At 42.5% G+C, this 23,236-nt stretch overlaps 2 protein-coding genes across 3 annotated transcripts; both read left to right on the top strand.

The window, feature by feature from the left end:
- Positions 1–837: 837 nt before the first annotated feature.
- tmed7 (transmembrane p24 trafficking protein 7) lies at positions 838–5,949 on the top strand. Of its 2 annotated transcripts, XM_076099312.1 has the most exons (4): positions 838–946; positions 1,246–1,449; positions 2,505–2,750; positions 3,695–5,949. In XM_076099312.1, exons 2-4 carry the CDS (start codon positions 1,291–1,293, stop codon positions 3,929–3,931), a joined length of 642 nt encoding a protein of 213 aa, XP_075955427.1. In that variant the 5' UTR covers positions 838–946; positions 1,246–1,290; the 3' UTR covers positions 3,932–5,949. The 2 variants fall into 2 exon arrangements, with proteins under 2 accessions (XP_075955427.1, XP_075955426.1); XM_076099311.1 differs by lacking the exon at positions 838–946 and having other exon boundaries at positions 973–1,449.
- A 311-nt stretch (positions 5,950–6,260) lies between these two features.
- On the top strand, positions 6,261–14,197 carry fem1c (fem-1 homolog c). The gene is made up of 6 exons (XM_076099304.1): positions 6,261–7,631; positions 9,898–10,067; positions 10,178–10,366; positions 10,696–11,207; positions 11,667–11,843; positions 12,148–14,197. Exons 1-6 carry the CDS (start codon positions 7,088–7,090, stop codon positions 12,410–12,412), a joined length of 1,857 nt encoding a protein of 618 aa, XP_075955419.1. The 5' UTR covers positions 6,261–7,087; the 3' UTR covers positions 12,413–14,197.
- The last annotated feature ends 9,039 nt before the right edge of the window (positions 14,198–23,236 follow it).

The following is a 23,236-nucleotide window of genomic DNA, read 5'->3' as shown; positions in this document are numbered from 1 at the left end:
CCTTGCAAACAACAGTGAGCTTACAGGGAGTTTGTTTAGCGGTTGTACAGTCTTTCAAATAACTGGTTGTCCAGCAGAGCAACGAGCTGGAGAAGTCTGATAGCACAGATGCCCTCCACAGGAAGGAGCTGAAGAGGACTTTGGAGTCTGTGGCTCATCAAACATTCAATGACTCTGTGGTGGCAACAACCATCCTCTATGCAGTGGTCTGCTGGACCAGTGGCATCTCAGATTCAAACAGAAATACGCTATCCTGGGGTGTATGGTTGACTCAATAGAGAAAATGAGACAGAAAATGATTTTCCTGGACAAAAAATTCCACCCCCTATATGAAACCCTCAGAGGTCCTCTGTTGCAGGTCTAGTCTCTATTTCTGGGGGGGGGGGGATTGTTCTCACATAGATTTTTATTAGAATATATAAGACACAACCCGTTGTCTCATGATCACAAACATCTCATCAATCTGATGAAAACGGTAGCATAGAATCTGATATAATCAGTTCTTACAAGCACATGCCTTTACATGTCATGAGTCCTATAAAACAGTGGTCCTTACATGATGATGATTATTATTCTGGACGTTTGCTACAATCAGTCAGGTTTTGTATTTGTGGATTTTTGTTGTCAAATATTTGTATTCAATCTACCAGCCTTTTAAGTACGTTTACGGTATCGTGTCCACTGCTATACAAAACATAATTTTCAGATGCAGAAATGTATCTAAAATGTATCTATTCAATAGCAGCCTCATTCGTGTGTATTGACAAAAGGAGGATACGCATCTCTAGTATGAGGACGTGGCCCACGTGACATCATAAGCCCTCCTCCTCTTATCTGTTGACCAATGAGGGAGAGCAGGAGGCGGGTCTTACAGAAGACAGCCAATGCCGTGTTACGTTTGTAATACGTTACTTAGCGTTAGGCGCATCCGGTTGAGCATTTTGAGGTGAGTAGCTAATGCTGACTTGGACAAAATAATGAATTAAGAAATGTTAATGTTATGATTTGCTTTTACTTTAGTGGCCATAATACACTAATATACTAACGTTAGGCATAAGAACATGTTACAAATCCCTCGTGACGTTGTGTCTCTAAATATAAAGGCTCGCCAGCAGGCCAGTTAGCTTTAAGCTAACAGCTTGTCGCTGATATCAATGTCCGGGTTTGCTTCGTCACCGTTTTTGTCTGTTTTGCCTCCAACGCTGTTGAACTAAGTTTGGTGTCTGCTACCGTTTATGTCGGCAGGTCCGCTCGGGTTTTCACTGTGAAGCTTGGCTCTCGGTCTGCAGGATGTACGGATTCTTTCGGCTGCTGCTGCAGGTGCTATCGGCCCAGCTGCTCTGCGTGTTGGTGCTGGGCTCCGAGCTAACGTTTGAGCTACCAGACAACGCCAAGCAGTGTTTCTACGAAGACATCATCATCGGCACCAAGTGCACGCTGGAGTTTCAGGTGCGTGGGTCGTCTTTAGGACAAAACCTCAGCCCTCCACCGTAATAATCGTCCTAATGGGAAGTTGTCATGTTTAAGCTGTAGATCTGAGTCCAGACTGGTTATCTTGACTGATGAATTCATGGTAGACTTTCTAAAATACAAACAACAAACGTCTAAAATGTTCTTTTAAACACACGGGACCTTTTCCTGTCTTCTCATTGTATTTATTGATGCATAAGCGTTGCTCTAACAGCTGGATTTTGTCTACATAAACAAAATGTCTATCTCTATGGGTACCATCATATACAACAACATAACTCTGAATGTTGCACTAGTATGCAGACTTATTTGGTAATTTTAGTACAATATAAACGATATGATTTATATATATTTTCATATACATCTGTGGGTTTCCTGTTACTAGCTAAAGTTATAATTATTTGCCTAAATAATTCATTTAAAAAGTAAATATTAAAACCAGTCCAGTCCTCCTGATAAACATATTGCCTACATCTTAAAGATCTTAGCGAGAGCTATATTTGGCCTTTAGCTTCCATTAGATTAGGCCACTGTGTTGCCTCTTTCCTAGGGATGAGTGATTATTCATTATATTTATAATAAATGGTAAAGGGACTTGTATTTATATAGCGCCTTTCTAGTCTTCTGACCACTCAAAGCGCTGGACACTACATGTCACCTGTTCACACACACGCACACACACACTGACTGATGGCCCAGCCTTAGGGAGCAATGTGGGGATCAGTATCTTGTCTAAGGACACTTCGACATGTGGAATGGAGGAGCCGAGGATCATCGATTGTATTATCTCTTCACGCCAGTCTTTTATGCCTAAATATGACTAAAATCTGCACAACTTGTGACATTAGATAATTGAAAACATATTTTAGGAAATTATTGAATTGTGTTTTAGTAAAATACCACATTTGACTGATTTGGATGTTACAATCGTGACATGAGTTTTGTCCATATCCTCCGTACTACTTGTCACAATGCATGGTGGCTTTAAAAAAGAAAATTAAATATCGTGTCCTCTCGTCTTTATGTTTTCCCAGGTGGTGACCGGTGGCCATTATGATGTGGACTGTCGTTTGGAGGACCCAGAAGGCACTACACTCTACAAAGAGATGAAGAAGCAATATGACAGCTTTACCTTCACAGCGGCCAAGAATGGCACCTTCAAGTTCTGCTTCAGTAACGAATTCTCCACCTTTACACACAAGACGGTGTACTTTGACTTCCAGGTTGGCGACGACCCTCCACTCTTCCCAAATGAGAACAGAGTCACTGCTCTCACTCAGGTAAGCTGTGTCTGCGAGGATGCACATGCTTTTACATGTTTGCGTGTGAGGGACTGCATGTTTCTTTAGGTTTCTATACATTTTAAGAGTATATGTTGAACAATTACATGCATGCTTTTTTCTTTGTGTAATTCTGACTTAAACCTGATTCTTTTATTCTTTTTTTCTTCAATTGAAATCAAATTGTTTTCAGGATATTCAACCTTCGTTTCATTATAATACATTTAATAAATTACTTCTTTGTCAACCGCTTATATTAAGGCAATAAAGTAGTCCATAAATATGAGATATGAGTTTACAGTTAATTACAATTCCTCCTTGGCATTGACAAAGTTGGTTTATGGCGTTTAGCTGGTATCAGTTGTTTTGCTTCTTCACAGTACATTGTTTGTCCTTCCTCTGGCATTTCGGAGAATACTGCAATAAACAGCGTGTTTAACAAGTTTAACGCCTTTGTGGTTCCTGGAAATAGTTTTGTGTCCTTCGGGAATTCCCAGCAAAGCTCCACCCAATACCTGAAAAGAGGTTTAAACTGCTGTAATGACTGGCACACCTGTCAGTCATTACAGATTAAACGTTAAAAAGAGAAAATATTATTCTTGCATAGTGTGTACTACAAGATGAACATGTAGTCAGAAAAAGTGGTAGTGAACGAACCAAACTTAACCCTTGATCATGATTCTGCAGTCACCACTACACCCAGTTGTGGTTTGATATTTTTGTGGTTAGATGAAAACATATTTTTGAGGAATGCAGTGGACAAGGAACTACTTCAGCTAGTAGACTTAGTCTTTTATAGTTATAAACTAGTCAAACACTTGGTTCCAAATCTAAAGTGGATGGTTGTAGGGTCAAAAAGTGTGATTAACATAAATTTGTCAAAGACAGTCAAAATATCTTATGTCTTCGCTTCCTTTTTTAAATTTTTTTTTCACCATTTCCAGATGGAGTCAGCTTGCGTGTCGATCCACGAGGCCCTGAAGTCGATCATCGACTACCAGACCCACTTCCGCCTTCGTGAGGCACAGGGACGCAGTCGGGCAGAGGACCTCAACACCCGTGTTGCATTCTGGTCCATCGGCGAGGCCATGATACTTCTGGTGGTCAGCATCAGTCAGGTGGTCTTGCTGAGAAGCTTCTTCTCTGACAGGAAGACCACTACAACACGCGTCGGATCGTAACAGTCTCTGAGCCCCGGGATCTGATTCACCACTTTCTTTATCCGTACCTGGACCTGTGCACAGAGTAGGTTAGAATATCAGTGCTGATCTGAAATTGGATCATATCAAACTGCCAGGTCGTACAATCTGACACGTCATCCGTACTCAGCGCTGATTTTCTTACTAACTTTATGCAAATTAGTCTTGAGCTGAAAAGTTATGTACGTTTAAAATGTTTTTGCGGGATAAAAGAGAACGTAAAGAAAGGCTTTCTTTTGTTACTTGTAACTATCTGTATTGGAGGCCGATTACGGTCAGATAGTTAAAGCAGACATTAAATACTTAAAATATTTGAAGTAATTTCAGAATGTGTTCTGATTGTATTTATGTTCTTTTCTACCCCCGTCATTTCAAATGCTCTTTCCCTGATCTATTCCATTTTTCAGCCCAAACTGTGCACTGAAATGACAGAGTGTAATTTGTGACTAGATGTACTCAGCCTGCAAGGTTTATGGTTTTGTTTATTTCTTTACGGGCAGAGCATCGGGTCTCTAAAACCACACTAGCTAAGCAGAGTTTTACCCCACTAAGGTTGCATTTGGTTATGAAAAATACGCTGGTTTTTTTTCTCTATTAAACCTCGCTGTGTTAAGTGAGAGAGTAGATATTGTGTTGTGTTTTTATGATCTTTGTCATTTTAGATGAGTTATTAGGCGAACTATCTCATAAAATGTTATTATCTATGCGACTCAGTGTGGAAGACAAAAAAAAAAAGAAATAACGGATATTATTCTTTTGTTTGAAAATGACACATTTTGTGTGTTTAGCCAGCAATTTTAAGTGCACCATGTCTTTCACTGGCTCCCTTGCAATGTTATAGCTAGTCCCGCCTTTGCTGTTTGAAGTGTAACAACCTATTTATCTTGTGGGCTGATGTTGCTCTTTTGGTTTTATACAGCACTGTTGTAAAATTGCTTGATTATAAGTTAATTCCAGTACCTTTGAGTTGTAAATGTGATTTGAATTTTTTTTTTTTTTTTTTTTTATCCCTGACTGCCTACTCAATTGATTTTCCAAAGGAACAGGAAGGAAGATTTAGACGGCTTAAATCTACTGTGGCTCTATATTATATGACTGCTTCTAAACAGTTGAGAGTGCAGTTACAGGCTTACTTTAAGCTGGTAGTGTTGCTCCAGACAGGAATCACGTAAAAGTCAGTGGGTCATTCTTTCTGTCACTGTTTTGATTTGTAAACAAAATCTAACGGAAGATTTTGCTCTTAGACACGAAACATGAAATAACTTTTGAAGTTCACCTGTAGAGTTTTTACAGTACACAACCTGAATGAGCAGAACACAGTTGTAATGTGAGATAAATATTATATTCCAGACAAAGACAGACTTTAACACGTAACCCACTGAACAAAACCAAAAACTATGCTCTTATAGTTTGGTCTTGTTTAACTGTCATTACTGATTCTAGAGGCATTGGAAAATAACTATAATAACATAATGTTTGACAGTCTTGGTAGGAGGTGCAGGGTTGGCTTTTCAGCTTTAGCTGTATGCGCTGACAGGTCATTTTTGGACTAGAGCTGCAATGGTTTATCGATTAGTTGTTGACTATTAAATTAATCGACAACTATTTTGATAGTGGATCGATTGGTTTGATTAATTGTTTCAGAAAAAAAGTAAAAAAAAAAAACTGAAATAAGGAATATTAATTATATTTGAATATTTGTCTGGTTTCTTCACTCTATGACAGTAAATTTAATATCTTTGAGTTGTGGAAAGAAACAAGGCATTTGAGGACGTCATCTTTGGTAAACACTGATCAATTTTCTGACATTTTATAGACTAAACAACTGAATAATCCAGAAAACAATCAACCGATTAAACGATGTAATCATTTGCAGCACTATTTTAAAAACAAATTCAGCTCTGATGCATTCTGGGAACTGTTTAATTGAGACAGCTGAATACATGTATTCAGTATTGTTTTATTGATTCATCATTAATAAACACTTGCTTTTCAGGGTATTTGGATATATCTTCTGGTCATGCTTATTTTATCCTGCAGGGAGAGATATAATCAAGGCCATCGCAGTCATATTTGCACCCAGACAATATTTTTTAATCCGGAAGATACATAGGACGTATTTTAAGAAATCTTCTGACGCTGGTTCCTCTTTACATGGTAATTATTTCTTATTTATAAAATCCAAGGTTCCCTGAAAAGCAGCAATCTCCTTTTGTTGTTTCTTATCGACCACGTCACAGTCTGCTAGCGCTGTGATTGGCTGTTCACACCGTCAATCATTTGCGTTACTCGAGAAAAAAGACTGCGCTGGATTTGCGATTTGACAGAAACTGAGTCGTGATCATCCGGTCGAGCCGTGGGTGGATTTTCTTCCCTGTTTACCTTCGCTCAGACTGTTGTCGTGCCAGCTTGCTGAGTGGCTACGTGGACGACTGGTATTTAGGGGGTCGCGTCTGGTAACGTCGCGTGCTTTTGGACGTGTGTGAAAGACAAACGTCTCTGACACTCTGGGGACATCCTCCGAGTGTTTAGACGAACAAGAAGGCAACCGTCGCTCACCAGGCTAAGCTAACAGCAGCACGACGTGACGGGTGGGGGTGGATGTCAGTATCTCGGCCCTCGGGAAGCGAATATAAATACCGTCTCGGGAGTGTGTTGTGGGACAATGACAGGCGCAGGAAGCAGATATAATGGAGTCGAGGAGAAGACGTGTCGGTGGTTGAGTATCGGTTGGACGATCAATAAAGAGGTGTAACGTTAGTTCAGCTCAGAGAAGCTAGTTGGTTCAGCTAAAGAGATCAAGGAAGTTGACTAGCCACCTTGCTAACAAATGTATTACTGGACCAAGGGTCGTCTCAAAAATCGGAGTTAATTTACTTTATTCAAAGAGTCACAGAGCAGGCTGGTGATGGCTATTTTTAAAGCTGAAGTTTAGAAAGTCAAACATTGCCGTGGGTTTTAACCAAAGCGCTCGCTAACGTGAGTGTGTTTCCCGTTAGCTCGTGAGTGGAGCTTCTTGTAAACAAAGGGTCCCGAGCTCCACCTGTCCAGCTACGCTACACCTCGAGATACCGTTCACCTTTTTGTTTCACGGACATTGTTGCCTTTTTCTTAAAACGGTGAAACTAACACCCAGACATGGATTTAAAGACTGCAGTATTTAACGCAGCCAGGGACGGTAAGCTCCGGCTGCTTCAGAAGCTGTTGGAGAACAAAGATGGACACGAGGTGACCAAGTTGATGGGCGAGAAGACGAACGGGGCCACGCCGCTCCTCATGGCCTCCCGATACGGCCACCTGGACCTGGTGGAGTACCTGCTGGAGTGCTGCAGCGCTCCTGTGGAGGTCGGTGGGTCGGTGAACTTTGACGGGGAGACCATCGAGGGGGCGCCCCCTCTGTGGGCAGCCTCGGCGGCTGGTCACCTGAAGGTGGTCCAGTCCCTGCTGGGCCACGGAGCTTCTGTGAACAGCACGACCCTCACCAACTCGACCCCCCTGAGGGCGGCCTGCTTTGACGGTCACCTGGACATTGTGAAGTACCTGGTGGAGCACAAAGCTGACCTGGAGGTGGCCAACAGACACGGCCACACGTGTCTCATGATCTCCTGCTACAAAGGACACAAGGAGATAGCGCAGTACCTGCTGGAGAGAGGCGCAGATGTCAACAGGAAAAGTGTAAAAGGTCAGTGGATAGCGCACTCACAGCTATCGGCATCAAACGACACACTACAATCCAGAGTTTCATATGGTTTGTATTCCTTATGTCACAGTAGTGTTGCCAGGAAAATGAGAGAGCAATAGAAGTATTTCACAGTCTAGTAGCAAGTGCTTTTTGAAAAAATATGTTGCAAACAGGTGAAATGCCCTCCATACACACGGAGTTCTAAATGCACACATTGCATTAAGGAGTCAACAATATGAGATGGTAATTAGTGTCTGCATATTCCATGTGAAATGACTCGACAGAATAACATGAACTTCTGGTTTCACAATGGAAAGCTGTGGTGATGACGAGTATGTCAGCTTGGACTGATTCAGTGGGTGTGTCATAAGCTCTCCTTGAATGTTATTCTATGAATACATTAAAACCAGTGTCTATTTGTGTTTTTTAGTTGTTTTTTTTATATTTAAATTTTACATGATGACCGCCCACAGGATTGCTTGAAGAGAAAAGCATTAAAGTGATATCCTGCATAAATGTGTTTATCAATCAGTGGACCACTGTAGATGTGGAGGAAGGCTGGAATTCAAAATTGACCAGTTTTCATGGTTGGAGAAATTATCAATTTGCCCTGAAGACGTACCATCAACTATAATCCACTTCTCCTCTGACCACATGCTCCGTGTCTTTAAAATGATCATACCCTCACAAATGTATACCTACTACTTATGTGGTATATGTGTGGATTGCCATGCAAGTATCTGTTAAACCTGCAAGCAGTATTATTTTTTTTGCACATTTGAGTGTCAAAACGGCGCTGTTGTAGCTCATCCTTTACTTGCTTAATGAAGCCCAAACACCAAAGTCAAGACAGTTCACCTGACTGGTAGGAGAAAAAGCAGCAGGTGCTCTATTGTGCACAAACCAAAGCGTTTGCTAACAAGCAAGCTTTTCAGTATCCTGTGTGGTGATTAAGGTGGAAAGCTCTCTTACTAATCAGATCATCAGATCTTCAGATCTTCCATAATAGCTGAACCAACATGGAGTAGATGTGCAAGATACGAAGTGGCAAGTTTCCAAAAACAACGGAAACTACATTCCCAGCTGATTTGAACTGCCTCAAAGGCTTTGGTCTGCTGCTCTCTTCCTCCCCAGACCAACCAACACGTAGTTTATTCCTTCAGTACAACACCTGTTAGTGAGGTGCCCTCCTCACTCCAGCTTAAGGTAGCCTAAATTCAGCTTGGAAGCGCATAATGAGTATTCAGACTAATCGCTGGCTCTGTGAAGAATTTCCTTAGTTTCGGGATTAACTTGTTTTCGTTAGTGGAAGTGAATTTATCATCCAGAAGAGCAGAGCTCAACATGCGTCCTTCACCATGTAAAACTATTGATGTGGAAGATATTCCCCCCCAGAAAAGGTGTCTGCTCTGGTCGCACCTGGTTTTGAGGAAGGTCCGAGAGGCATTGTGGCAAATGTATGGCAACACGGTGATAAATTGGTATAGCATTCATTTGAAGCAAACAGTCTATTTGAAGGCATTTAACCATCCAAACTAGAGGAAAACGGAGTATAAATAATGGTTAATCCCTGGCTAACCCGGTCTGGTCTGCTTGAATCTGGATTAACCTTAGTGTACCTTGGTTTAGAGCGGCTAGGCGAAAGCAGCATTACACAAGTGTTACATTGACATGATAGGCTGGTAAGGATGGACATAATAAAGTGTTTTTTATTAGGTGGGTTGACTTGATTTACTTAAAGAACCAAATGTTGAATTTTTTTAAAACAATGTTTTTGTTGATGATTGACCCTGATATCCAAGGGTTTAGTGACCTAGTTTGCAGGACAGCGATTCAATTCAATTTATTTTTGTATAGCCCAAAATTACAAATTTGCCTCAGATGGCTTTACAATCTGTACACATGTGACATCCTTTGTCCCGGAACCATCACATAGGAACAGGAAAAACTCCCCCAAAAAAACCCTTTAACGGGGAGAAAAGAGGGAGAGACCTGTGGGAGAGCAACAGAGGAGGGATCCCTCTCCCATGATGGGCAGAAGTGCAATAGATGCCATGTGTACAGAATGAACAGAATTTTAACAGATAAATGACTTGATGGCAGCTTCCACAAAAATCCTTTTACCAGCTGATCTGCAGCCATTTTAAATACAGTATATTCCCAGAGAAAGGACAGTGTCCAGGGTAAACGACTGCACTCCTGGCTTTGCTGTAACTTTCTAGGTCTCAATGTGGAAATAATAAGACTGTTTGCTTGATGTATGCAGGCAACACGGCGCTTCATGACTGTGCTGAGTCGGGCAGCCTTGAGATCATGCGGATGTTACTGCAGTTTGGCGCGTCCATGGAGCAGGACGGCTACGGCATGACGCCCCTGCTGTCTGCCAGCGTCACAGGCCACACTAACATCGTAGACGACCTCACGATGCACCAGCAGGTCAGAGGCTCCGTCTCTTACAAATGGAGAGTTTGTCTGCATGGGTTCATGTGAGGCGAGGGGTTCTGGTGTTTAATCTGTTGAATAACATGCTGTTCTTTTCTCTGCAGACGAGCCCCACGGAGCGCATCGATGCCCTGGAGCTCCTGGGAGCCACGTTTGTTGACAAGAAGAGAGATCTGCTCGGAGCGTTGAAATACTGGAAGAGAGCCATGGACCTCAGGTACATGGACAGTAACACCATCGTCCATAAAGCGGAAGCCAAGCAGCTGATCATGGCATACGACTACGCCAGGGAGGTGAGTATTCGTTTGAGCCTGTTTTTTTCCAACAAGCGCCAACCCCAGAGTGATTCCGCATTGCATTTGATGCTCTAATTATAGGTTTTTATTATTGCTGACGTGGTCATAATTTGGTGACGACGGCACAGAGTTTAGCAGGATGACTGCTTTTAAAGTCACCGTGCACAAAAAAAAGCTGCTAGTCTTTTTTTGTATTTGCAGACACCGGCTGCATTTGTTTCTGTTTGCTGTGAAGAAATGGAACAAAGAAAACCTGACAGTTAACCCCTAAACTGCCAAAATATGTCCACCCTGCCATTGTCTTGACGTTGTAATCCTCCTCCTAGGTAACAAACGGAGAAGAGCTGGACGGGCTGATATCTGACCCAGATGAGATGCGCATGCAGGCGCTGCTCATCCGCGAAAGAATCCTCGGCCCGCAACACCCAGACACGTCGTATTACATCCGGTACCGAGGTGCCGTCTACGCCGACTCCGGGAACTTTGAGCGCTGTATCAATTTGTGGAAGTATGCGTTGGACATGCAGCAAAGCAACCTGGACCCGCTCAGCCCCATGACGGCCTCCAGCCTGCTGTCGTTCGCTGAGCTCTTCTCCTTCATGCTGCAGGACCGAGCCAAAGGGCTCCTGGGGACATCGGTGTCATTTGAGGACTTGATGGGGATCCTTTCCAAGAGCGTGTTGGAGATTGAGCGGGCGGTTACACAAAATGGACCCATGCCTCCCGACCCTGCCCAGCTCAGCAAGGCCCTGTCAATCATCCTGCACCTCATCTGTCTTTTAGAGAAGGTGCCCTGCACCGCAGAGCAGGACCACTTCAAAAAGGAAACCATCTATAAGTGAGTCTCTGCGTAGATTACTTTTATTGGCAACAATTTGTCTTCTGTGAGGAAAACAGCCCTGATAGTCTTGTAGAGCGAGGTCACCCACTGAATTTTTTTGTAGCGGTGCTTTTCTTTGACCTTGTTACTAAAAATGTCTCTTTCATGCTCTGCCTTGTATTTGCTTTGGTAGTGTGAACTTGCACAAGTCGCAGCACTTTCATACTCCGCCCCTTTTTAACCAAATAAGAGCTAAACGATGCATTCCACTTCTGCCACGGGCCTTTTGTAAATTTGTGTCAATGCATCACGTGCATCAAGATGTCTAATTGGTGCCACTAATTCATTCAAACCTCATTGTCGGTTGGGACACTGTGGCCCTTGCTTCGTGCGGTTACCATGAAGGTTGTAGTTCATTAGTTCATCGTCACCTCTTTGCTGTCCCTTGCCTGAAAAGTCTTTTCCAAATCTTCACAGATTCCTGAAGCTCCAGCCGTGTGGTAAGAACGGCTACAGTCCACTACACCTGGCAGTCGACCGCAACACCACCTGTGTGGGCCGCTACCCCGTCTGCAAGTTCCCCTCCCTCACCGTCACCTCCATCCTTCTTGAGTGTGGGGCAGATATGAACAGCCGCGATGAAGATGACAACAGGTCTGTTTCTGTATTTATTTTTCTTCCACTCTAGTTTCAGCTCCCATAATTGTTCTTTCTCTATACTGGTTATATTTCTGTTCATAAGAAACAACATGGTAGGAAAAAGGTCAGAACAATCATTTTATTTCTTTTGTCTGTAAACCGAGAAGCTAAATGAAAAATGCCTCAAAAGCTTCTCAGCTGCACCATTGTGACGGCCACCAGTTAAACCAGTAACATGAACATGTCCGACCACACCGACGATGACATGTTTTGTAGTATAATCACATAGCGGATCTGTTATCTCTCCCAACCCCACCAGCCCCCTTCACATAGCCGCGTCCAATGGTCACCCTGACATCATGAACCTGCTGATATCGTGCGGGACTCACTTTGACAGCACCAACGCCTTCCAACAAACGGCCTGCGACCTCCTGGACGAGAAGGAGCTGTCCAGAAACATCATCCAGCCCATAAACCACACCACGCTGCAGTGCCTGGCCGCCAGGGCCATCGTCAAGCACAGCCTCGTCTACCGGGGAAACATCCCCGAGAAACTAGAGGCCTTCGTCTTGCTCCACAGATAATGATTGTGGTGGAGTAGAGGGGAATAGATGAAAAGAGGAGGAAGGGGGGGGGGGGCGTGATCACATCGAGTGGACTGGACAGACCCGAGGAGCAATATAGTTCAAGGTGTTTTGAGCTGAAAGACACTATTTTTCTGGGTTAGGTTTGTGAACTCAAACTATTTGGATTGTAAGAACTTGAAGATTCGTGTGAACAAAAATGTCCTCATTCAACGAGATGAAACTGAAAAATGATGGGCGTGAACGGAGGAGTGAGTTTCCATTCTCTTCCCATTTGCTCCTTCATGGAGCCACAGCTCTGACCTGACCTGTGGGGAAACATTTCCGATGCAACGTGGACAAATACAATTGTGTCTCTGGATGAACTGAGCAAGGGGTTTACGTATTTTTGCTTTAGAATTTTTTTAATTTTTTTTTGCATATTCCACTATGCTATTTATTGAATGAAACTTGAGAGATTTATCTCCATGCTGGCTCCGACACAGCTTCAACTTTGCCTGCTTCTCTCTTCTCAAAGCAAGGGTTGAGGCGTTTCTACATATGCTGGGACTTCAGGTTGTTTTTTTTTGTTTGTCCCATCACTGTTGCCAACAGTCATGGACCCTTCCTCACTCATTAGGGTTTTGTTTTTGTTTTGTTTTTGTACTTTTTACAAAATATTCAGTCATCGTCATGCAACTCTGGATATCTGCCAAGTGGTGTGGATTCCAGACTCCTTTGTGGTTCCCACTTTAGTGTATAACAAAGCTTTACGAGAGGGGGTTAATGTCTGCGAACACCATAAGTGCTTTATTCTTCCTATGCACAGGCTAGGCTGTTGGAAAGAGAGACTGTTGTATTCTGTGCCGGCACTTGTCTGTGCAATATCTCATGAGTTTTTGTGTTTACCTCATTGCTGCCGTTTCCTTCAGTATCCCCTTACTTCACCCAGAGAAGTAAGTGTGTGTGTGTGTGGGGGGGGGGGGCGCAAAAAACATTGTATCGATTGTTGTAAGAAGAGTGAATGAATCTGACTGACTGTGTGTGTGTGTGTGTGTGTGTATGTGCGAGTGCCACGCAGTGTGTTTTCTTGTATGCAGAGTGTTTTTGTTTTTTTTGAGCTTACACAAATTATTGAGGGCGCGAGTTTTGTCGGAGTGGCACCCATGGAGATTCCACAATGCACATGACTGCCACTAGAAGCCACAGCGGGCAAACTCTGTCTACAACCGCTGGAGCGTGTGCAGGCTTGTACACAGAAGTGACCTCTTAACGTTCATACATGGCCGACATTTAAATCCTGTTCTTTTTAATAATCATGATCAAAAAGGACAAAACAAATCTAGATGGGTTACCAACATTGGCTCACTGTGCATGTGCAGCAGCATATCAACCAACCAATCACTGCGGAAAACCTTTCATGAGAACTCCTAGACTCCAAAACTAGACTACAGCTAGGACCGTTCTACTCATGTCGTACAACTGTATGAGAACCGAAGACCGGAGTGAGTGGGAGGACGCCTCGACGTACAGGACAGTAAAGCTTTGTGAATTATCTCGTTTGCACATTAGCTTTAGATGTGTGGGTTGAAAAAAAAAAAAAGGGCTTTTCGTAATTCATAGGATTTCATCTTGCAGTCTATTTAACCTGACAGTTCAAAACCAGACATGGAAAAATGTACGAGGACTCCCAGGGCAACTTGATTTGAATCTGCACTTTATTACAGCGGAGTTTAAGATTTGATACGGCATTAATCAAGTTCATGTCTTAATAACCAGTTTGACAATAAACTCATGTTGCACTTGTGTCCTTGTCCAAATGTCTTCATTTCCTTATTCTGTCTATTTGTGGGCCTTTTGCTGTAATGTCGGTTTCACGTACACGTATCCTTCCCATCAGGAAGATGGTATTTTATGAAGAAAAGGGCGGCTTTTATTCCTGACTGAAATTAATATAAAGGGGGGCGGGAACTATTCCTGAGAGATCATTTTATGAGTTACAAACTCATGTCACAGCTTTGGGCAAAAAACAATGCATCGCCACAAGGTTCCCTTTCAACCAGTTGGTTTTGCTGCTTCTGTGTCTATTATTTCCACAGTGACTGAGTCCACGCTCCTGCTTCTTTCACTACTTGCTCACCGAGCGGTGGGCTCATTCCAGATACTTGAGCTGGTGTACAGTAGACCCCACTGGACTGGGAATGTGTCCAGAGAAACCCTTGACATTGATGGAGGGGTTGCTCATGTTGTGCATCCAGTTGCTTCCAAAAAACTGTCCCAAATAAGAACATGCTGAGTTATGGCTTGTTTAAGTACTCGTTGCTTGAAGCCATAAAAGAACAGCGGCTGACTGGGTGCTCTGCAGAGAACTTTAATATGTTTAATAACCAACATTTGTTTTCTAACCCTTTGCCCACTCGGTCGTAGGAACCAAGCAAATATGTTTGCTTCTGGAAAAGTTCCCATCTCAGGCATAACAATAACTGTCTTAATCTTGTGTCCATACTTTTATGATTGATATCTGGTTTATGATGAACAGCTGTGCTTAAGGTCGGCCACTTGCACAGCTGTAGACTTTTGGTCGTCTTGTCTTTTAATTGGATTTGTTTAATGCCAGTATTCTCCGTTAAAAAAACATTTGTGGTTTATTCTCCAGGCTTTAAGGTGATTCTAGTTGATATTTTTTCGTTTGAAAGTGTGACGATAAGAGAGCCGTCATCTAACAACTTGGTGATTGGAGATTTATTACATCATATAAAACGCCAAAATTCAAATGCAAAGATGACTTTGTCCCCACCCCTTCCACTTGTTTCCACATGTAACGCAGCAGCAGGCGGTCCCTGAATGTCACACCTTTGCTCTGATGAGTCACTGCTAAGATCTCCACCGAAGTGGAGAGTGGGAATTTCTTGATGAGTCACGATGACTGTCGGGGTGTGTGTGTGTGTGTGTTGGGGCGGCTGAGGTAGAACAGAGCAGGTTTGGGTAGGTATTTTTTTACAGTATGCGTGGGCCATAGCAGAACAAAAGCCCATTTAGTGATCCGCAAACATGGATTTTGCTGACTCAGGGGACTTCTTTCAAACCAGCACTCTAACATACATCTCACAGCAGCTTGAAACCATACTGTTGATCTTACATAAAAGAAATGGGACTACAGAGAGCTTCGCTGACCTGCGAAAACCAACTGGAATGAGACAACAATGTAACCAGGATACCTTTTGATGTGCTTTACTGGCAGGGTGTCATTGAACTATGCTGTTTCAAACTATCATGACCACACCCAGGATTACCTGCTAAGAATAGAGCACTACTACTATGAGGTGAGAGAGGACGCATGGTTATTTATTTTTACCAAGTGTGGGGAGTACCGTATTACTGGGAACTAAATGAATCTGACTTCGCCCTCATCTCTAGAACTCTTCTTTCTCTCAGTTCACCTTGATTTCCTCCAGCAGGAATGTTAACGTCTCTCATTGACGGTGTATGTGTTTCTGGGTCTCGCTGCCTGGGATAAGTCGAGGCTTGTCACGGCACAGTGTAAAACATGTGCCCGGCCCCACTTATACCGACACTGTGTGTAGCTGGACGTGGCCGTACCGTGGGAAGGATTAAAGAGTCTACCTCGCTGTACCGTCTTTTAGCAAGATACAGACTCCACACCAGCTCCGTAAGGAGAGTAATTCTCTGTTAGTGTGTGGTAGGGTGGACAGGATACAGAGTGGATATAATACAGAGGTTGGAAGTATGAACTCCATGTGGTGCAAACACAAAGATAAACGCTTTAATAAAGTTCTGTTTGGAGTCCTCTATATAACAACCCCAAGAACCACACTTAAAGGACAGGTTTAGATGTTTCAAGTCTGTCTTGCAGACAAGACTGACGTACCCATATGTACGTTAATCATACTGTAAAATAAATTACTTTAAGAGATCCCCTCTCAAAGTGATGGGAGACTAAATCTACAGTCCTGAATATAAATATGAGGCTTCAACAGTCTTGAGTAAGTCTGATCAAGTGGATATTTTCCAAATTTACAATCTTTTTTTTGTGCCAAATTCTCTCCTTTAACTACCATCCTGTCGCAGCTGTTTGTTTGTTTATTAGGATTAGCTTTTGCACTGCACTGTGGACCCATCTGGTTACATGATGGCAACGCAGAAACACCGTCACGCTACTTACTACACTACTCTAGCATTACACATTGTAACGCACGTCTACTGTAAATAAAACAGTTGGCTGAGTAATGAATGAAGCTCCATATTAGCTTTTGTCCCCCCCCCCCTCTGTTACAGTGGAATAGTTTTAGCAGGAGATCTCTTTGCAAGCCAGTACAGGAGCAACATTTACAGCGACCAACAACATGTTCTTATCAGCATGTAAGTATTTGTTTTAAGAAATACTTCAAAAAAAATGTCCACCTATCCTTTTAAGATGTGTTTTAAGTTAAAACCTACTCTTATTTCAATGACAAGTTAGTCAGGATTATGAACCGATGTCCTGTTCCAGAAGTCTGCTACAGAAAATATTGCAGTATTTCTCAGAGACTCGATGCTGCGGCACATTGTTACATTTTTGTGTGAGTTTTGTCACCTTCATCTTCATGTGCACACTCGGTTTGTGTCAAAGGAAAGGCTTACCACGTTTAGTTTTAACCCCTTAATAAAGAGCAAATTCAAGTTAATAAAATGTGTTTGTTAAATGTAGACGCGCACGACACCCAGTCCTCACTCACCGTATACGCGTTTCACATTCTGGCTTATTTTTTCGTGGCCTTTTGGCAGCGCGCTCTGCTCAGCCTACTTCTGTCCCGTCTATATTTAGGGCTGAAGAATGCCCTGTTGGAAAGCTGTCCTACATTAAGCGTGCTCCTCCATCTCGGAGTACCTGCAGGTGAACTCGCCTCAGTCACCAGACACCTTTTCCTCCATCTGTCTCCACGTGCCACCAGCACTGTAAGGAGGGAAGAGTTGAGAAAAGTCAAAATTTCAGGGCAACAAACTTTTGAGTTTGATTTATTTATTTAATGTCTGGCTTTGAGTTTATCCAACTTAGATATTTTGCTTCAGTTTATACTGTTTGTAATTGCCCGTGGCATTACTTTTGATCACACTAAGTTTGATATTTCATAAGAGATATCCTATATTTGTATTCATTTTCACATGGCCCACAGAAGGGAGTAGCAGAAATGCGTTTTCAATGCATGCTGGGAGGTATCATGCTTTCTAAATAGTATGATTTTTTGAGTTAAGTAAATGATCAATTGGACATTTTGTCCACTCATTCTTCAGTTACAAGCCTGAACATATTTATATGTTCTAAAAGTGATGAACCTGAAACTGAAAAACATATTTAATGACACTGAGCTGAAAATATAACAAGAGTTTATTTAATAATGATATAAGTTAATGTTTTTTTTACCATGAATCCATTTAAGATCACTTTAGGTTTTACTGACATGACAGACCAGCAGAATACTGCTAGAGCACAGTAACAAAGTAGACAATCATGAATAAGAAAGTATTTTTAACGTTTTATTGCTCCGTTCCCCTTCTCTACCTTATCTGTGTATGATTGTCTGGCTCTCTGTCGCCCACCTCCTCACTTTCTATCACTTTCTATCACTTTCTATCTTTTCTCTTTCTCTCTGTCCTTGGTCACCACGGCAGCAGGAGAGACTGTTGTCTGCTCTGACTTTGACATTTTTGCTTTTTTTTTTATGGATGAATTTATTGGATCACAACTCAACATACAGTTAACTCCCAACTTGATTTTTACAATGATCGACAGAACCATTTCATCTGTCAACGTGACCTTTTGACATAAGGACATGATAAAGTGGAGAGACAATTTTCTATCGGAAACGTAGAGATGTATGTGAGCTTACATACAAGGTACATTCACCAAGTGTCTTTGTGAATCCTGCAGGTCAGAGAGTATATCCTCCAGCACTGACATACAGCAACATTTAGGCCTTTAGTACCACACATTTGATTTGTGTTTATCTTAATTCCCTTTGGATGTTAAATCTTTGGTTGGAGTAAATTGCTTAGATTCAGTTTAGCACACATACATCTAGTGTAAATCTACTTCATCAGATTACTTTTCTATCTGTGATGAATCGTTCAGGATTACTGTGGGGAACATCTGCCTCCTTACATCCTTAAAACCAAATCTTTCTGTGCTGTTTACTGTTCTGTATACATCCGATTGCATTCCTATTCCTCACAAACCACGTGGCCACTTCCCTTTGACTTGAGAGAGGACCCAGTCCCAAATGTCGAGGCACCCCAGTGCAGCTTTTTATTGCCGAACCAATTTGAGCGCGTTCACCTGCCCACATGAACTCTACACTCCAGGGTTCAAATACATTTCCTTGGTGTGTGAGCCAATGGTGAACTCGCAGCTCGTGCTTTTGTTTTTATTCCTTTGAGCCCTGCGGCCCTGGGACAGTTAATCTATCAGCGCTCTCCTTCTTAAACAGCGTTGAAATGGAGATGGATCGGCACTGATTCACCACTGAGTACCACTTTGTTTTCCTGTTTACTTTGCATCGCTGTGGATGAGAGGAGCACCTGCTGAATGCAAAATAAGAAGCTGGTGACTGAGACAGTGTTGTTGGGAAAACGTAACCGATTGCATAAGAGCCCCCTGCAGCTAAAATAGATATAGCAAGGTATTAACATGGGGATCACTGTGGTCTGAATCTGATACTGGTCTGGACTGGACACCACGGTCTCTGCCTCGCTCTTTCTCTTTCTGTCTCGCTAACACTCACATATCCTCCCTGATTGGACCGGGCTAATTGTGTTCGTCAGTGTGTGTGTGTGAGATAGAGAGAGATAGAGTGTTGCTCTTCAAGCACTCTGGCACAGAGACTTTCCACTTTGAGTCAGCTGTTAAAACAAGGCTTGTATAAATAGAGGGAGAATTAGCTGGCATGGTAATGATTATAACAACAAATACACAAATTCAACACACGGATTGTCTTCTGACTTTGGGTGAGACAGTCACTCACGCTAATAAATGTACAATGTTGAAAAGACACCTGAGGAATCATTTGAAGAAAGGACACACCTGCACTCAAATATTATACATTATAGATAGATAGATATTATATAGATATTTCCCCAATTTTCTTTCTTGTATCAATAACAAACTATTAACAATACATGTATATACATGTTGGCATTATTTTGTATTGCAAAAAGGGAAATGTAAAAGTGATTTCATCAGCAATAAGCTGTTTGAGAAAACTGATGACACCTCTGTTTCCTCATTTGATCTTCTGCCCGTCGACGCTTCTCTGCTAAAGATGCTCCAGTCAGCTCAGGAGACAATAAATACAGATATGAATTTTGGGTTTCATGCTCATAGTTACTGTACACGGGGCATTTGGGGTAACCTGGACAGCTGCTGTTGGATTCTGTTCAGACAAGAACACACACACAGGAGTAGGCGTCCTGAAACTCAAGTCAGGGACAGTTGGCAGCAGCGACACTGACAAACCCAGCGGTCGTTTTACTCACAGATTAACCAGGAATTTGTTATTTCGCAATCCAGAAACCAGGCAAGGTTCATTTGATATCGAGACCCAACGTTCATGGAAACCACACACTTACTTTATCACCCGTATCTCCGGTGTGTCTGGCTTTGTAACATTATTTTTACATTCACTCATACGGTATGCTAATATCTATCATGGCTGTGAAAGATGGGGTTTTATGTGATCCATAAAACAGATAATATTAGACCACTGATCTCTAGAGGATTACCACTCTGCCAACAATCATCTGAATAGAGTCCAGCAGAGATGCAGATCATTGGGTGAGCAGAAAAGGCCCTCGTTTCTACCCTTATTCTAATTTAAGGTGGGTCGTGGGAACTTGGAAGTTATGGTTAAGCCATCAAAACAAAACTTTTAATGAATAATGGCCACTCGTGATTTAGCTTTTGTTGGACTTTTATCACAATAAATGTAACATGAGTTTTATTTTTACGTCACCTGTGCATGTTCTTTCACACAGATTGTCATTGCAATGAGTTAGCGTCCTCAGTAAACTAACTCCAGCTTAGTACCTGTAGACACAGGTCAGGGCTGCAGAAATACAGTAATAAAGTACCTAATATGAAGTTGTGATACTTCAAATACAAGAGGCAAGTTGTATTACCATTTACTGTACATGCAAGGTAAAAGGCAGGTAGCATGAAAAGATACATTTCCACATTCTGTCACCAAACAAGTTCATATTTGGATTTATCTCCAAACAATAGGACGCAGGTTGAGTTAAAAAAAAAAAGAAATCTTTTCATGTGGAGTATTTCTTTGTCTCCGTTAATTCCTTCTTTTCATACGAGACCAAGATAAAAACGCTTTCAGCTCATTTAGCGTTCACCCTGCACAACAATTCCTCTTGATCAGTCTAAATACTTGGCTGTGCCCACATCGGTTGCCAATGCCAAACCATCTGCCACACTGACTCATGAGGCCTGCCCACGCTCTTTTCAGAATCCACCATTTCCACAAGGTGCCTGCTTTTCCTGTCGAATCGCCGCATGCACTGTACCTTCCCCAGCATCTCACTGTGGCTCTGCAATCAAACACAGATTCTGTTCTGTTCTGTTTTATTATATTATATTATGTTCTAATCTTGTGTAGTATTGTCTAGTTTGCCTGTTTAACAAGTATGTCAAGCCTTGCATGTGTGAAAATGCACACACAGTCTCTCTCTCTCTCTCTCTCTCTCTCTCTCTCTCTCTCTCTCTCTCTCTCTCTCTCTTTCTTTCTGTCCCAGCAGTTCAGCAGTTGATAATTCACACAAAGAGTGTTTGCTCTGGTCTTGAGCTGCAAGGGACAGATCCAGTGTCCAGATGATAAACTAGATGATCCAACCTGCTGGTGTCCGTTACTCACGATCACACTGATACACTCCCTTCGTTCTCTCTCGTCTCTAAATTTAGCTCCCTCTCCCTTACCTCCATATCTTTATCTGCATGCACACACAGATAGACTAATATTGTGCTTTAAGGGGAGACCCTTACTCCATTGATTTTATGCATCACAGATTGTTCACAGGTCTTGGGAGGTATTACTATGTGAAGAAAAAGCCTGATGTAGAGTTAGAAAGAAGTAAGCTTCCGGACCTCTGCAGCCCGCTCCTCATCTCAGCTTGAGGCTAGCGGATTGAGGCCACGTTAGTCACACCTAGCGTAACACACCTGATTCTCCCACTGAACTGCCGGCCAGTCAAGTTGCATGATGGTTAATGTGGGCGCCAGATTTTGACAAGGAAGGGGAATGTGTGGAATAAAAACTGATGATACTACTGCATTGTATCATGTCTCGCATGTCTTTCGTGTATCGGACAGTGTTATAGGAGTGCAATGCTGAATCAATGGGGTATTTGTTTTTTGTAATAACGAAGGGACTTAAAACAGCTTGTGGGGCACAGAGAGTCACACACAGTCATGGGTGTGGCAAAGGGAGGGGAATAAATAAGAGCTGATCTGCCCGTAAACCAGATTAAAAGAAATTCCACTTTGCCCATCAAAGCACAGTCAGTCGGAGCACTTGACAATGCTCCGTTTAATTTTTCCTATTGAAGCTTTTCTCCCTGTGGCTGATGTGTAGGTTCTCAGAAGTCCTCAAGGCATGACACTCTTTTAGGCATGAAAAGGAAGAAACTTCCAAAGGCTTCTCAAAATCAGTGGAGTCGGGTCCAAACTTCTGCCAGAGTTCAATACTGAGGATGATTAAACTTTCAAAACCCATGTTAGTCTCCTTCTTTCCTTTTCCTGTGTACAATCATCTGTAAGAGGCTAACCTCTCTGTGGCAGAGGCTTTCGCTCTGACTGGAGCTTTATCCCTCCTATTAACACATGGGTAGGGTGACACCAGCAGCACCATGGACTGCCTGCTCATTAAACCACACACACACACACACACACTCACACACTGGCATTACACTCTGTGAACCCTGAGTGGCACGTCTGTAATCAACTCCTCTCTTAGCCCCCACAGGTCATCTCTGTAACTGTAATTCTCTCTCTCTTACACACACACACACACACACACATACACACACAGAAACACGAATAAGGGTGTAAAGTTAGCGGCGGTAAGTGACAGAGCTGCGTGGTAAAACCCCCAGTAACTACCGTCAGGCTCCACGTGAGCCTTCATTCCCTTATTCGAATGCTTAATCAACTTGAAGAGAAGAGGGGCCTTGCAGGCCACAGCTGCTGCTCCTTATTTAACAGATGCTGTGACGTTTTACAGTTATGGGATTTACTAACCACAAGTCAATGAAGTCGATGCACTGAACTGGATATTTTGCTTTACTTTCACAAAATCACTTCACGGTGTGAATATGTTCAGAGTGAACTATTGTTGACATACTGTAAGGAAAGGAGTTTGATTCACCACTAGGTTATAGAATTCCTCAACTGTTCTTCTCAGAGCATTTCTTGCTGTGTCCCCGTGTTTCCAGGCATTATGCTAAGCTAAGCTATCTCCTGGCTGTAGCCTCATATCTATAGTACAGGCACTCTGTTGAAAAAAAAAAAGAAAGTAAATAAGCATTTTTTCCTAAGATGTTGAATTATTCCTTTAGTTTCAGTAAGAACATATTCAGAAAGCTGAAAACAGATTTGCTTTTGTCTGCTTGCAACCTCAGCAAACCAGTTTGTTAGTCGAGGCATTGCAATCTAAAATGATTTAATGCTCCAACAGAATATGACGTATATTTGTCAGCCCGAACTCTGACTGTGTGTATCCCGTGACAGTAATAATGATCATCTCTGACACGAGGGCTGACCCACTTGCAACGACTTTATTCTGGTCT

Source organism: Anarhichas minor, unplaced genomic scaffold (assembly GCF_050575085.1).
Source record: "Anarhichas minor isolate MPS153535 unplaced genomic scaffold, ASM5057508v1 ptg000025l, whole genome shotgun sequence".
In the NCBI taxonomy this organism is placed as follows: Eukaryota; Metazoa; Chordata; class Actinopteri; order Perciformes; family Anarhichadidae; genus Anarhichas; species Anarhichas minor.
Note: the sequence above shows the minus strand (reverse complement) of the source record. Positions and strands in the feature narration are given on the sequence as shown.

Excerpts from the sequence above, each read along its gene's own strand:
- tmed7 (XM_076099312.1), top strand. The coding sequence starts at position 1,291 with ATGTACGGATTCTTTCGGCTGCTGCTGCAGGTGCTATCGGCCCAGCTG. Across the intron at positions 1,450-2,504 it reads AGTGCACGCTGGAGTTTCAG|GTGGTGACCGGTGGCCATTA; the intron begins GTGCGTGGGTCG and ends ATGTTTTCCCAG. Across the intron at positions 2,751-3,694 it reads GAGTCACTGCTCTCACTCAG|ATGGAGTCAGCTTGCGTGTC; the intron begins GTAAGCTGTGTC and ends CACCATTTCCAG.
- fem1c (XM_076099304.1), top strand. The coding sequence starts at position 7,088 with ATGGATTTAAAGACTGCAGTATTTAACGCAGCCAGGGACGGTAAGCTC. Across the intron at positions 10,068-10,177 it reads ACCTCACGATGCACCAGCAG|ACGAGCCCCACGGAGCGCAT; the intron begins GTCAGAGGCTCC and ends TTTTCTCTGCAG. Across the intron at positions 11,208-11,666 it reads AAAAAGGAAACCATCTATAA|ATTCCTGAAGCTCCAGCCGT; the intron begins GTGAGTCTCTGC and ends AAATCTTCACAG.